General features: G+C 40.6%; 1 protein-coding gene across 31 annotated transcripts in view; it reads right to left on the minus strand.

The window, feature by feature from the left end:
* Positions 1 to 16676, minus strand: part of NRXN3 (neurexin 3) — a 1600055-nt gene that overhangs the window by 354617 nt on the left and 1228762 nt on the right. For all 31 annotated transcript variants that reach the window (XM_046009334.1, XM_046009311.1, XM_046009316.1 and 28 more), the window contains one exon: positions 11947 to 12128. In XM_046009334.1, the coding sequence (XP_045865290.1) occupies positions 11947 to 12128 (182 nt within the window). The remainder of the gene's footprint in view (positions 1 to 11946; positions 12129 to 16676) is intronic.

The following is a 16676-nucleotide window of genomic DNA, read 5'->3' on the forward strand; positions in this document are numbered from 1 at the left end:
CCATTGAGACAAAAACAAATACTGGGAAGCAATAAAAGGTAATGTAAAACAGAGAGTTTCTCTGAATCCCAAAACAAAGTGACCTAATTCCAATTATGTATTCTGCTTTAGCCAAAATGCTGGGCTCCATCCCTCTATTTCTGTTTACCATTCTTTACTGTGTGGATTAAAAAAAAAAAAAAAGTCACAGGCCCTATTAAATTCACCACATCTGACTTTAATATTAAATAGGTAATTATCCAAAGCAGTATGTATGACATTAGAATCAAACACACAACCATCTCATCTGTTCTCCTTTCCTGAAGATGAGGAACAAATGGCTGCTTACTCCTTGGAGCTTTAGTTTCGTAAGCTCTAACACTGAGACAATCTCGCCCATTGGACAGCGGTGTGAGGACTGTAGAGTGAATGGGCTCTTATACACAAAGTAGCTTGCACAGTGACTAGACAATGAATAAAACAGCAAATGCAGGAGTGATTACAAAAGTATGCATGCCATCAGGTCAGAATGTGGGTTTGTAGCAATGAGAAATCAACCAGTAGAGTTTATTTCGAAAGGATTTACTAAACCTACGTACTGTACTTTGCATTTGAGAAAGGGCTGGATAATTTTATGACCATTAGTAACATTTGTAGCTATCCAAGCTAAAATGATGATAAGGGTAATCAGACTCTATGCCTCACCTGCACAAGGTGATCAATGGGAATCAGGGAGTGTGTTCTTTGGTGGGAAATTGCAGTACGACCTGAAATCCAAACAGCCTCTCCCAAAGTGATGTTCCAAGGGGTGAGGTGTAAGTTCTAAAGACATATACCAGATGAAAACAGCATTGGAAGACCACAGCCTTTTGTGAGCTCTCACAGTTGAGCCATTCACATGTTGGCTCTGATTTGCCATTTGCCTGGTTGCTAACCCTCTTGTTGAAAACTACAACCACCTTAGCCTCGCTTAGGTTCTCATTTCCAGGTCTCCGACAACAAACTCTTAGATGCCAAGAGCTTTGCTGGATGGTAGGCACACATAAATTATTATGAAAATGATCTTATCTTCTTTGTAGATCTATCAATAGTAACAGGGCCCATTTACATGCATTATCTCATTTGATCTTCCCCACAATACAATGAGGTTGGCAGAATAGTGTATATTTCTTCACCATTCACACAAGATAACTGCTAGCTGGTGGAGTCTTCTGACTCTGAGTTAGCAATGCCATTGACAACTACTAAGAGAAGCACACAATGACTACTGAGGAGACCAGAAGGACAAAGATTACATGCTATAATAAATACCAAAAAAAGAGAAAGAAGGCATCCAACAAATGGATGGCACATAAAAGAGGTGTGACTGAAAGGTATGGAAAAATTAGCTCTACAGCTACTTGTGTTTGAAAAACCTCTCTGAATCCTCTGGATCTCTGTAACACTTCACCATCTAGGTTTTCTATGACCCTCTAGCTTTTTCTTTTTCGCTTCCTCTCTTTTCCTCCTGCATTTTGGAAACTTATGTACGTATTTCCCAAGTTTCTACTCATTTATGTCCTCTTAGATCTTAGCAAGTCTCAGTTTCCCTTGTCATTTCAGGCTGCAAATTTTCAAGTCCCTGCTTCTGCCCATGTCTTGCATCTGAGTTCATCATGCATTTCCAACTGGAACTCTCTAGACTGACCCTCAGATGCCTTATGTATGGGTTGGATCACTAACATCAGACTCTCACTGCCTTATCCTAAAATTCATTTTTTTTACTTGTGCCCTGTTTTTACTGTTATTGTTAATGAAATTTAACCTTCCCAGTCTCTTAGATATTCCTTAATTCCCTCCCTTTCCATCCAACCAGATGGCAACACCTGTTGATTTTCTCTCTGGGATGACTATCCTTTTGTTTCATTTTTACTACCTTCCTATGATCACCATCACAGAATAAGTCCTTAAAAATGTTTTTCCTGGACTACTTAAACAATAATCTACTATCTACTGTCCTTGAACCCATTCAAAGCCTCTCTTTCAACAGAGCCAAAGTAGTCCTTCTGAAAATTAAGCTTTGGACATTTCATCTTCTGCTCATAGACTTTCAATGCCTTCTCATTACTTTAAGAAGCAATCTGTCAGGATGGCATTCAAGTCCTCCTCACTATGGGCCTGAAGTACCTTGAGAGAAAACACGCAAACAAAACTGAAGCCTTAACTATCATGAATTTGGCATGAAACAGTTAGTCATTAAGCATTTTCATATATGTTATTATACATCTTCACACAGACTTGCAAGGTGGTATTACTACTTTTCCTGTCTCCATTTTACACAGCAGTCAATTCATCCAAGGCCAGAGAGCTAGCCGGGGGGTAGAACTAGATCTTGAAACACAAACCACTTGCCTCTAAAACATAGGCTCTTTCAACTATTCCACACTGCTGGCCTTTTCCCTCAAGAGATTTATTCTGGTCAAATTGAACACCTAACAGATTTGGGAACATAGCCCATATTTTCCTCCTTTGAGGAGGGAATCTTCCTCTAGCATGTTCTTCATGCTGGATATCTTCATCTAGCATGTTCCCTCTTCAGGTTCCAGCAACCATAATCTGTCCCACCCTGTCTGAATTCATTTCTTCATCTCTATAAACTGTACTAGTCTCACTGTCCTTGGAATCTACCCAATGCTATCTGAAAACAGCCACCTGTACAATTTTTATTTTCCTCCTTGATTTTAAATTTTACAACACAACCCCAAATAAATTGCTATTCCACAAATACGTGTTGAATTAAATGATCACCACTATACTTTCTACTCTGAAACTTTCATTAGGAGTGTAATAGTAATTAAGAGTCAGAACTGGATTTGAATGCCTGCTCAGTGCTATCTTGGGAAATTTCTTTAGCTTCATTAAACATCAGTTGCCTCATTCATAAAGTGAGGATATTAATAGTGACTACCTCATTGAGTCGTTGTGAGTTCATAATAAAATGATGTAAACAGAATTCTAACGCAGTGACTGGTACCTGGTACTTTGTCAATCGATATTAGTGGTATAAGTGATAATAATGGTAGGAGTGTAAGATGATTTACTAATGGTCTTAAGTAAATGTAGGAAATAATCATCTGTGTCATTAAATTACATGCCATTTTATAGAAAACAGAGTAGAAAAATAAACCAAATTTAAAGCAGTTAACTAAGGACTCAAGAACAGAATAAGAGACTTTAATTGTCAATCATCTTGTGTCATCCTGAGTATGAAATGACGTTAGGCTGAAGGGTTAGCTTGATCCATCAACAGGGCTTATCTAAATGTCCTTGAGTGATTCCAGGCTCTAAAGGTATCATCTTGGGCTGGGAAAAGATGGGTCTGGCTGTCAGAACTCTCTTTGAGGCTAATACAGTCATAGAGTTCCCTCTGCCATCTATCAGGGACACACTAACAAGTTGAAACAGCGGCAGTGACAGCATCAGGATGTAAGCATATGATGGTATAGAGTAGGTGGCTAATGAATTCCCCCATTAATACGCTGAGCTTCCATGCCTTCTGAATGCAGTCAGGGATCTAAAATCCATCATCTATAGCTTCAGGGAGTCAATGAGCTATTTCTTGCCCTGTTGTAGTGAACAATACTCCAGGAGTAATGGCTAGGAACAGTGTAAGTGGTTGGTCAATGAGATAACGCATCCAGCCGACAGCGTTAAGGTAGGCCTGCCATGAAGTCATATGAGTCCCAGCGTTCACTTGATGGTACCTAGAGTTTGCCTGGCTTGCCGCACTTCAAATTCACATGTCTAAAAAGCCTCTGCTATTCACAACTTGTTCAGCTGTGTGGTAACTGCAGTAATCTGGGCTGTAAGCCACGAGGTTGGCTTTAAATCAGTAGCATCCTGACTTCTCCTTAGAATTTTACATCACTTAAGTTGCAATCTCAGAAACCTGATTAAAGTCGATTTGTTATTTAGGAAAATAAAATAAATGGCTTCCTCTGACTTAAAAATTTTTTAATTGATAAAAAAGTACCAATGATATTAAAAGCTATCCATAACTGAAAGCTCACTATATGCCAGGAGCAAACCAAGTGTGTTATATACATCATCTCACAATGTGCAGAAACCTAATATCTCATCATTTAATTACTGTGGCCTTTCAAGTCTGTTAGCCAATGCTGATTACAGTATCCCCCAAAATGTAGCACTTTGCCTGGCACATAAGAAAAACACTCATTTTAAATACACAAGTTGATGTTCATGAGCTAAATTCTCTGAATCCTAAATTTTCTAAATTCTTCTTAGGTATGCATTGTGGGTTCTGAAACATAACTGTTATCAGTTAACAGCAAAAGATTAGTGGATAATGATAAATGAGACAGGGCCATTTGGCCTTGGCTTCTCATCATTGTTTACCACCCGTGAAATATTTTCTATACATTTTGCCAGCTCGATTTTTTTGATGCATTATTATACATTTTACCTATATGCTAAAATTATCATTCACTTTTCCTGCATATTTTCAGGAATCAAAGTCTATAAAATGCTTTTACTTGTATATGTGCTTTTATGTTTCCAGTTTACTTGATAACGGCAGTTTCTCATCCTCACTCAATCTGGCTCTACCCTCACTAGAACACTGGTTGCAGCAAGGACTCTCCCTGGGCTCTGTTAATTCCCAAGTAAAGGGCCAGGCTGTTTATGCCTTTATCTGATGCCCACGGTGGGCCTCAATCCTCCTTCATACTATCGGTGCCTAGAAAGGTTCTGCTCTCTTGATGCTACTACTATTTGCATATGCTTTGTCCTCCTCCTCTCTCTCTCTTTGGCAAGATATGATCTTTGATCTTTCCATTTTCCATGATTCATACAAGTGAAGAAGGACCTTGAGGGCAATGTGAATTACACATTTGCTGGTGAGGTTAGAGCCGTTTGGAACATTCTACTGAAGGGCAGTGGAGGCACAAGGCATCACCTTGTGTCATTATACGACAAAATGCCCTACAATGACATGCCAAGGAAGCTCCATGTCATATGCTACTGACCTAACCAGGTCTCGCTCAGAGGGACTCAGCTTCTTCACCCTGTGCCTACAGAGCACCCCCAAAGTCTCGATTGTAAATCTGATTAATTCAGAAACAAGTGCTTTCAATCAGATTCAACAGGAATTTGTTTTCAGAAACAGTCTTTCCAGGCTTTTACAAATATTTACCATGAGGCTCTTCCTTTCACTCATTTTTTTTTCCCTCTATTGAAGTTATTCGGATATGTCATCAAGGAAACTACCATCCTACATTTGTGCAGTTTTTTGTCCACAACAAACAACTCCTAAATACTTTATTCCATCTGAACCCCAGGAAAACCCTATAGTTCAGTATTTTTGTTCCCATTTAAAAGAAGAAGAAGGTGAAGGCCAGGGAGATGATGACTTGCTTACAGCCAAAGAGCTCACTCAAATGCCCATCTTTTGAGTTCAAATTAAATCCATTGTTCCACGATGGTGTGCTGCCCCTCGGAACCGAGTGTGCCATCAAAATAAACAGAATTTAGATAGAAATACTTTGGGACTAACTGAGTTTGGAGAGAATACACCCAACCCCCACGCAGGGAGCTGCATCTGGTCCAGCCTGTGTAAGGGCTCACTTCATCAAATCCCCGCTTCCACTCCCCTCTCCCACCTTCTTCTCCAACTCTGCCGGGATGGAACGGCTAAGCTGGAAGCTGCAGAGAAGATCCCCAGCAGGCCCTCTCCACAGAAGTGGCTAATGATCTGGAAAAGCTCCTAAGCCCAGAAAATCCAAAGAGGCCTTTTTCACTAAGAACAAATAGCAGTGAAAGGGAATACGGAGCCAACCTGCCGTGCACAGTACTCTGTGGGAAACAAAATTGCATCTGTTGGACACCTTTGCTGTTTTCTTGTTCTTTCCCTCTCTACTTGCATTACCAGTCTCAGAAATGCCAGCATTCCTCTGTACTCCTCTGCACACTCCCCCAAATACAGCTCCTTAAGTCAAACCCAGTTCTGCCACTGGCCGAATCCAGACACAAATCTAAGGTACCACCTCCCCACCCAAGCTCACTAAAGACTAACTCAGCAGATGTTGATGGTTTCCTGTAAATATCTCACGCAGAGACAGCCAAATGAAGCATCCGGGCCAGCAATTTATAGATGCAATAGATGTGAGGAACAGACCGTTTATCATAATTCAGCTCTGCTCCGATTTATTCTCCAGGAGTCTCTCCAAATGCTGTAAATTATAGAAAAACAATACCATACATACCGAACTTAATAAATATTCTATTTCCCCAAATATGGCACTGAGAGATTACTGTCAGCCTTTTATTTTGGGGTGGGGGGGACAGTTTTTGCAAGAATACTCGGCCATGATGAAAAGGGGGTAAATCAGGACAGTGGTCCTCTCTGTTCTCCTACCCTCTTTTATCCAAGTATCTACATTATAAGTCAGGAGAGAAACAGCTGGAGAAGGTTATAGATTCTTGTCAAACAAAACAGATGCCCTGACACATAAATTTTCACTGTTCCTGAAAGGTTCATAATTAAAAAATGAATCCAAGAGGATTTACTGTAAATTACACGCAGGGAGAAAGAAATTAATAGCATATCTTTTTTACGCCCTGTATTAACTACATAAAGAGAAGCTAATTGTTGCCCAGTTATGCCTGACCTTCTATTTTGTAGGTTGGTGAAAGGAGGTTGTCAAGAGTCTCATGAGAGAATAGCAAGCACTTCATGGTAATCCTTTCTCTGGTCCTATTCAATTTTTTCCTGATCGGATAAACGAAGGTTGAGTGTAACATGACACGGCTTCATAGAGCCTACATGGGAGGTCAACAGGCAGATGTCACTTGCATATAATAGTGGTTTCTTTCCAAATATTGAGCAGATTAATTCCTCAACAATAGATTTCAATGGAGGAAACATATTTGAAGTGATATTTCCTTACAAATTCCTCTGCCCTAAGACACAGTCCCTCCACGGAATTTCATTTCATGCATACATACTGTGAGCAAAGATCTTCTTGTCTTTTTTTTTTTTTTTTAAATTTAAATTTTATTTTTTTGACAGATAGAGATCACAAGTAGGGAGAGAGGTAGGCAGAGAGAGAGAGAGGAGGAAGCAGGCTCCCCGCCAAGCAGAGAGCCCGATGCGGGGCTCGATCCCAGGACTCTGGGATCATGACCTGAGCGAAAGGCAGAGGCTTTAACCCACTGAGCCACCCAGGCGCCCCAGATTTTCTTGTCTTTGCCAAACACTTTTCATCTGGGATTTCATTAATATTATGATTAATAATGGACACAGAAAATAGTGCATCATAGAAGTGTGAACCAAAAAATGAAGATGTAAGCTAATTTGAAGCAAACCATCTCTAAATTATTTTAGATCTCCTGGATTTCTCTGATTTTTTTTTTTTTTAGATCTATTTCTTGTCTTGTTCAACACTTATTGTCAAAGCCTACTTATCCACCATGAGGCCCTGTGTGAGTCGGAAGATATTAAGTTTAAAAGAAAGAAAGAAATAGAAAGAAAGGGAGAAAGAAAGAATCAAAGAAAGAGAGAAAGAGAGAGAGAGAGAGAGAAGAGCCTCTGAGAGAGAGAGAGAGAGAGGGAGAGAGAGAGAAGAGCCTCTGGTCTTTTGGCCAGAACAACAGATAGTCTGAGCAAACTGAAATGGGGAAAAAATCCTTTACCTACAGCACAGACCCCATCTCTGTCTTGGTGCCCCTTTCTTTACACCAATTCTTCACCCGGAGGCACTAATGCCTTCATTCTGCTCAACCTTCCTCCTGCTATCCACCCAAATGTCATATGCCCCCCAATCTATCACGCTTTTCTCCCCAACCCTCCACACAAAACTCAAATTCTGTTCGATCAGCTGACCTTGGCCTGGTATGAGAAGGATCATACCAAGACTAACAACTTTGAACCAATTAGCAAATGATTCAAGGGCTTCCAGTGGAGAAGGAGTTTAAGAAGATACCAATTTTCCTAAAGAGTTTTTAACTTGTGGGCATCTCAGGATGACAAAGGGAAAGAAGCGGGAAAGTTCAAGGATAGGATCGCAGGTAGCCTAGAGCAAGGGTCATCCATACAGCATCCATCCATCCACAAAGTCCCATTTCGGTGCAGGGGGCAGACTCGCCTGCTGGAAACCGGGGCTCCTGCCTGCTGCATTTGCCTGCTGCTCTCAGAAGTCTCTCCACCCACAGTAAAGCTCAAAGTGACCAAGTGAGAGGCCCCCAGAGCTGGCAAACAAGAAGAAGGCTCTTTGCCATTCCTGCTCCGGGGACTCCACAGCAAGCAGGCCTGTTCTAGAGAGGGTGCTCACCTCAGGGTCAGACTCCTTGGTGTTCTTGGAAGAACATTTTTCTCTTCCCTCAAATAGGCTACTAAATGGGTGGTGAAAAGGGCTTGTTCCAATGACAGAGTTACTGCGGCTCAAAAACCTTTCAGGAATTCCTAGGACTTGCCTTCAGTACCAGCTTATAAAATACAGGTTCTCAATCTCTCTCCTCTCCCTCCCCCTCTTTCTTTACCATGCACCTGTCCCCCTCCTCCCTCTCCCCGCCCAGCCACTTGCTGATTACTGAGTTTATACTTATTTTTGAGCAACTTATGAGCTTGAAAATCATCCAGAAGAGCATCAAAGTACTCTTAGTTGTTTCCAGAATCAACAGCCACTGGAAGAATGACGCTTGCCCATGTATGACCCCTTGCTGGGAGCACATCTCCAACAGGACAGGTCCTCTTCCCCAAGCCCAATGCTCCCTCCCTCCCCTTGCCCCTGGGATCAACCCTGCCTCCCTCTCCTCTTTGTGTTTGCCTTCACTTCCTCTTTTTCTCTGGTGGGTTTCTCTTCTAGGTAAACTTCAAGCAGGGACAGATCATTTTGCCTCCTGCCCAACCTTTTCCACTTTCCTTAAATTATTTCCTTAAATTATTTTCTTTTTGAGCAATGTTCTTTAACACAAGGAAACAAGCCACGTTAAACAAATCCATGGTTTACAGATTTTAAGTCACGCAGAAGTATCTTAGTCGGTATTTAAGGCTTCGTGTTCCTGGTGCACTTATGTCAATGTCCAACACAAGAAGCAGGTTTTGGAATCAAGTCTTTTGATCTACTTGGATTCCTTTATTCCTGAGTGTGGTAAGGAACCTTCCCTTTGCTCTACCTCAGACCTCAGGTTTTATCACACTTTCTTTACGTCTCTATGAAAAAGTTTGTAACCTAGGACAGGGGTCACCAAGGTATAGCCCATAGCTTCTTTTATAAATGAATTTTGACTGGAATACAGTCACACAGGTTTTGTTTTGTTTTGTTTTTGTTTTAATCTCTGGTAGACGTCAGAGAAAATTCACTAAGGAATAAAAAACAGTTTTTAAATATTAGACCAATGAAGTGACCCCATTCTCAAGAGAGCCATGAGCATGTCTGGACTATTCCAGAAGGATATGGTTTCTCCACCTCATAGCTGTCTATCTTTTCTCTAAGAAGGTCAGATGACATCCCTTGATAAAAGCAATCTGTTGGGGTTTTCTAGAATGGTTAAGCAATGATATCACATCACTAGAAAAGTCCACAGGACCCAAATGGGTCTACACATTTTGATGCAAAATTTATTCTTTTTTTGCTGTTAAAAATATTAAAACAGAATGCTATGGTTCCTCCTAGAAATTCCCAGGATCCTCATATCCCTTTTATGAAAACAAAACATTTTAGTACACTTTCAGAAAATAAGAAACATTTCTCTTCAAGGTAGGGATGCTCTAAAACACGAATGGGGAGAAATGGCTAAACTGGTAGCGTATTATCTGATTCAGAGGAGATGCTCATGGCTGTGCCAAATCATATTTTTCTTAGTAAGTCACACCGAACAAAAAAAGAAGATAAATCACCGTGAAAATGTAAGTGAGCTGGTAATAATAGCCTAGTTATAGCTGCCATAAAATAGTCATTAAGTTATATGCAGCATAAATCTCACTGAGTTTTGTAAATTATGGTGGTTTTTAAGAGGCCAAATAAAGATAAACCATACAAATGATGGCTGCTTTTCTCTGTGCTCCTTGGCATGACTTTCTCAAATGCTAAAGCTCAGGCTCATAGGATCATATGGTTCTTGAAGCATCCGAGAAAGCATAAAGGTTCACAATTCCATCAAGATCCCTCTTTCACATCCTAAAGGTGATCATTCCTAACCAGCCTTTCCCTGCACTCTTGCAGGGTTCTGGCTCCCACTCAGTCCGGACAGGCTTCCGGCTCAAGCCTTACACTTCTAGCTGCTCCTGTTTCCAAGGCACATTGGAAGAGCAGGTGCTGGAGATGGGCAGCGCTGGCAGGCTGAACTGGCTGCTGGCGGTTTCAGCCAGCCCCGGAGACCAGCAATAAAATCCCACTCTCTGCCTTCCTCAGTAGACCAGCACATTAGCAAGACTCTGATCCAAAGATGCCCAGGAAAATGTTCCTTTTCCTCCTTTTTGGAGGTTGGTGGTAATCCCCAGTTGATCTTTCCTCGCAACTGCTTTTTTCCCCCTGCTATTTAAACTGAATTCTTATTGCTCCAAATTAAATCCATTCTTTCTGGCCTTGTCATTGCTAACTAATGAGAACAATTCCTCTCTTTGCTCCTGGTAGCTGTACTTTGGGTACTTATGGATGAGAATCATATCCTTACTTAGCCTACTTTCTTAACTGCAGACCGCACAGGTGATAAAATGGGTTAATTGTTGCTATAAAAATATTTTCTATCCTCATAACAAAATAATTTTTTCCTCCAAATCATTTTAATTTCTTGGAATTGCACTGTGTTCTTAATAATCTGCAGTGACTGAGGTTGCAGTCCTGTTGGGCTTAGCTATACAAGCAAAATGTTGGATATACAATACACATGAATAGAGCAATCCTGGCTGACTGTGCTATCTCCTTTTTGCCCTGCCCACTTTGGCCTCGGTTTTTACACCTGTATGAGGAAGTCTGCAGCCTAGAGCAGGGGTCATCCAAGTAGAGCCCAGAGACTGCTTTTTTGTTTTTTCCTTTTTTAAGGAGGTTCCATGCCCAGTGTGAAGCCCAAAGCAGGGTTTGAACTCACAACCCTGAGATCAAGACCTGAACCAAAATCAAGAGTCAGATGCTTAACCAACTGAGTCACCCAGGCCCCCTGCAGACTGTTTTTGTAAAATAAATTTTTACTGGAATATAGTCACATACGTTTCTTTCTTCTTTTTTTTTTTTAAGTTTTTTTTTATTTATTTGTCAGGGAGAGAGAGAGCGTGAGCACAGGCAGAGTGGCTGGCTGAGACAAAGACAGAAGCAGGCTCCCTGCAGAGCAAGGAGTGGGATGTGGGACTTGATCCCAGGACACTGGGACCATGACCTGAGGTGAAGGCAGCCGCTCAACCAACTGAGCCACCCAGGCGTCCCGACACATACATTTCTTAAAAGCATGTTATCTGTGGCTGTTTTCACATAACCGCAGAGCTGAGGGTCTCTCACAGAGAATTTATCACCTGTGAAGCCCAAAATACTTGCTGTCTGGCCCTTTACAGAAACACTTTGCTGACCCCTAGCATAGGCAGTCATTGGGTGGTAATGACCCAAGTAAGACCCAAGTCTTACTACTTGCACCAGGTTCAGGCAAAGTACCAGGTAATTCTCTCATTTACACCCAGGCAGTCTGCTAAACATTTCACGACAGGCCAAACCACACAGCCGGGAAGAGGGTCTGGACTGAAAGTGTTTCTCATAGTTTATTCCCAAAGTACCCCACGGGCATCAAGATTCACATCTAAAGGGACGAAAGAGGCTTGACACAGAGACTAACCCTGGGCTACGGCTCCAACACATGTAGGCAATTTTTATAATCATGTGCCCCTTTCCTGAGTCCATCTAGAACGTTCCATTGCGTTCATCTGGCTCAACGACTCACACCAGCAGAAAGACAAAGAAATCCAGGCCAAGGCCTGCTACTCACTATGTGAAGCTGGAGGAAGTCGCCAAGGCCCGGAGCACTGTCGATGCGCACCAAGATGCCATCCTTCACGGTGGTGCTGAAGCCCACGGCCAGGCGGTCCGAACGCGTGCTGGGCCGATCATTGGCCGGCCAGGTGTAGAGGATGAGGCCTCCGCTTTTCCCAAAGATGTACGTAGCGCCAGCTGCAAAAGCAAGGCGAGAGGGAGCCATCAGGGCGTGTACCGTGTGTCCCCAGCTGCAGGCACACTGTGGAGACTCTGCACAGACAGCTGTGGAAAGGAAACGGCCCCCACACATGGGTGGTATTTGGTTACTGAGAGGGATGGCATCCAAGGTCTTGGATGGCGGCTGTCACCCTAAATTAAAGATGCAGGCAAAATGAATTAATAACAAAGCAGATGTTAGCGAGAGACACCCCTAACATCTTCACTTCCTGCTGTATAATGGCAGAGGGCAAGTAAGATGCTGTGTCTGGGAACGTGGGTATGTTGTGACAAACAACTTTCCCGACCTCCTCAGCAGCAGAATGAATTTTCCATCCTGGCTAGGACAGGCATGAGTGAGAAAACTAGTGCCCCTACCTCCTAGCTCCCAGAACATTTTGGTGTGTGGAGTTGGGAGCCATTTCAGGAATGCCTTGCAAGACTGGACGTAAGGTCTAAGTCCAAAGTCATCATCCTTTTCACACCTGGACCTGCACACCCCCACAGAAAAGCAAGCTGGAGCCTGAGAAAACCAAGTTCTGCATTTTCCTATTTTACTCGTACATCACTCTAAAAAATATGATAAAAATTAACTCCAGAAGCCTTGTAAAAATTAATTTACTTCCCTAGTGATGGTATTTGTCTGGTATAATATAACAGCTTCCCTCTCTTTTCCAAACTAAATTTCAAAAAGGAAATATAGAAGACATAGAAAAAAAAAATCTCACAAGGACGAGTTTGGAACATAAATGGTATTGCCACTTAGGAACAGTGGGTTTATTAGTGTTTTTAGTATTTACTGCCTTTTCACTCTAATTATTTACAAAGCCAGAGATGAGTAAGATTATACTAATTTAAAAATACTCAGAAAACAAACAGGAAGAAAAATAAAATATTTGCAACTCATAAATCTTAAAAATCTGTTGTTAAAAACGAGTTTTCAAATCTAAATTTGGAGGAAAGCATTCAGATTTGGTAGCCGGAGCAGACTACATCATTGTAGTTTCTGTGGCCATCTGTATGTTCCCCACAGTGAGTACAGTGAGTACTTCCATACGTTCCTCATCTCAAAGTTCAAAGAATATTTGACAGCAGATCTTCTTGTGTGTTCCCACTGAACATGGTCCAATTCTTAAAACTATGTTAAAGCAGCATTAGATAAGCATTCAGATTTCTTCAACCTTCCTAAAAATCTCCAGTACTGGTTCACGTTTAGTTTACAGGGAATATTGGGTTGAATTATGTTGTGTGAAGAAAAAAAAAAATGAGTTATGCAGCTTATTTAGAAATACTAAAGTCAACTGCTAAGAGGCGAGAATTAGGAGTATATGTCACAGGTCATCCTTATTTAAGCACTAAGCCACATTGTACTCTGTGGCATATAGGATCTAATTCATCCTTTTTTCAAAGGTCACTATTCCAGCTCCTCCAATATGCCCAGTTTGTATATTACGTGTAGCATAACATTATCTTCCTTCTATGAATGTCTGGATCCTGAGGTGATAGCGTCTAATAAGACCTCTGCCGTCATCTGGAGAATTTGGGATTGTGGTGTGAAAGTTTATGGTTAATTCTATATGTAAAACCATGTTTGCTCCTCAACATCCACAGATACCCTCAATGCTTCTTAATTTTATTTATTTATTTATTTATTTATTTAAGATTTTATTTATTTATTTGACAGAGAGAGACCACAAGTAGACAGAGAGGCAGGCAGAGACAGAGGGAAGCAGGCTCGCCGTTGAGCAGAGAGCCCGATGCGGGACTCGATCCCAGGACCCTGGAATCATGACCTGAGCCGAAGGCAGCGGCTTAACCCACTGAGCCACCCAGGCGCCCCAATGCTTCTTAAAATTAGAAATATGGACATCATGATTTACCCTTGATGTCTATCCACCGTGAGGAATTTAAACAATTCGCTTTCCTGTAGATGATTACAAATGTCATAGCCACCCTCTTCATTCTTTATTTGGAAAACTGAAGGTTACTCAGTGATCAATGTATGGAATCACCAAAAATGCAAATCACCCTGTGACATTTTGTGGCAGTTTATAAAACCTTACCCTATTTTATCCTAAACATGTAGTGGATTCTGGTACAGAGATAAATCCATACTCTATCAGGAAATTATTTTATCACTTCGTTACAAAAAGAACAAGTCCAAAGTTGATAACAGCAACACATATGCCTGGTGTTTTAGAATTTATAAAACCTTTTCAAATTCATAGCTGGATCTTCACGACAGTTCTATGGGATATATCATTTGTCAACAATGTTTGGAAACAGAGACCCAAGCTTCTGCCTTAAATAAATGGCACCTCTTCAAGTCTCCCGCTTTCCCTCCTACCTCCAAAAGCCGGTCTTCACCATATGCCAATTATAGCTTAATAAAATTATACCATAAACTATACCAGTGGTGATGCAAAGTTGACTATACTTTATTCTTTTCCCATGTTCCTATAAGACCAAAATAGAATGAAAACAAAGCCATGGCTCCCAAACCTGGCATATTTGCAAAAGCTAGTCTGGGGGGCGCCTGGGTGGCTCAGTGGGTTGGGCCGCTGCCTTCGGCTCAGGTCATGATCTCAGGGTCCTGGGATCGAGTCCCGCATCGGGCTCCCTGCTCGGCAGGGAGCCTGCTTCCCTCTCTCTCTCTGCCTGCCTCTCTATCTGCCTGTGGTCTCTCTCTGTCAAATAAATAAATGGAATCTTTAAAAAAAAAAAAAAAAAAGCTAGTCTGGCCTTCTAACCCCACAAATCAAGGTACAAACCTTCTACTCTGCTTATATTTTTTATTCACTGTTCAGTAATTCTCGATATAAAGAATATAAAGAGGAAGAATGTTTTAAAAGATAAATACACAATTTCTTATATCTAGTGAGTAGGAGGTCATCATGGCTTTACATTTTAAATAAGCAAAGAACAAAACCTCACTATGATAACCTCAGGGTAGATCAAAAATCAGTCTTAAAAATTATTTCGATTGTTTTTGTTGTTCTGAATTTAGGATGCCACTATGTTAGAGAATTCTAACTTTGTAGATGGAAAAGGGTAAAAAAATACAAAGCCCTAAGCATATGGCTTATTTGGCCATGTGGCAATAAATCTTAAATATGTATTTTTGATATCAAATGTCCTAGGAAGGGTAAATAAAGACCCTGAATGCTCCCATAGTTCAATGTCAGCTTTAAAGCAAGTTAATTAATATTTGCAACTTTCTACCCTGAAAACCTGTTATTTTTTTTTCCTTCTTTAGTTAGCTTTGCTATTTTGCATGGTTTTTAAAGATAAATATGCACTTTCTGCTAATTTTAATATAAAATGCCTAGAGTCCTAGGGGAACATGGACTTATTTTGCTTTACATTTTCAAATTAAAAAGTTAATTTTGTTATTTTTAAATGTGGATTACAAATCAACATTTGGGGAACATCCTAAGAACTGTAAGAACCCTCCTTAATCCGTTAAAGATTTTCATTCCCAAGCCATGCAATATCACATCACATGCTTTCTCCCCTGAGCTTAGTTTCTCTGGCTGTTGGTTTCTGGCTGTGCTAAGCAGGCTGGTGCAAAGATCATACTCCATTTATTAATAATCAGAATCTTGCTAGCAAAAAATGGTCAATTCAACTGAAGAAAAACTGCTATGGTGGCATTTCGACAATTTAACATTGTAGGATTTGCAAATTTGCAAGCGTCTGAGATTGCTGAATGCCAACCACGGAGTATTTCAGGAATGACATCCCCACACTGTCACCTTAACCAAGATATGTATACACACCGTTTTCAAACAGTCAACAAATCTACCATGTTATTTAATATGCAACTTCTTTTGTTTCAAAAGCACCAAAAAATGGGTTTGGCTTATTGTTTTTATAATTGGCAAGCTATTTACTGTGATGGGACTGATGGTGATTTTGGCAGAGACAGGTATGTGAAGGTATGGAATATGTATGTTTTGGGGTGTTTTCTGTGTGTGGGATTCATTGCGGGGAAGAAGAGCATAGGACAGGCTCTACTGAGATCATTAAGGACTACTGGGAAACAGTTTTATGTAGCTTTACAACAAGCTGATTAAACAGATGATTGATGGTTTCCCAACGAGAATAAAAGATAAAATTTTTTCTAGGTCATACATTTCTCCAAGAAATAGTTCTTAAATCTGTGGTAAATATTACTGCTTATTTTACTAAAATTAAATATAATTATTGATGGCAACTTAACAGTTCCTTATTTAGACCATTTGGGTAATTATTACTTCTGTTGTTTTGACTTCTTAACCTCATAGTCCTGTCATTATGATACTGTTTTCTGTTCTTATATCCAAGTAGCATATTGTTTCTTTTTGGCAATTACCAATAGTAATAGAATCATAGACTTGTTTAAGATTTATATTTGATATAAAAATAATTGGGTGCCTCCTTAGCACAGAAGGTAGCATGTCAGTCTCATAAAAATAATATATACATACACATGTGTATGTACATACATATGCGTATCTGTGTGTAAGAAATAAGGAAAGTTTAGTT

The sequence above is a fragment of the Meles meles genome, chromosome 6 (assembly GCF_922984935.1).
Source record: "Meles meles chromosome 6, mMelMel3.1 paternal haplotype, whole genome shotgun sequence".
Classification (NCBI taxonomy): domain Eukaryota; kingdom Metazoa; phylum Chordata; class Mammalia; order Carnivora; family Mustelidae; genus Meles; species Meles meles.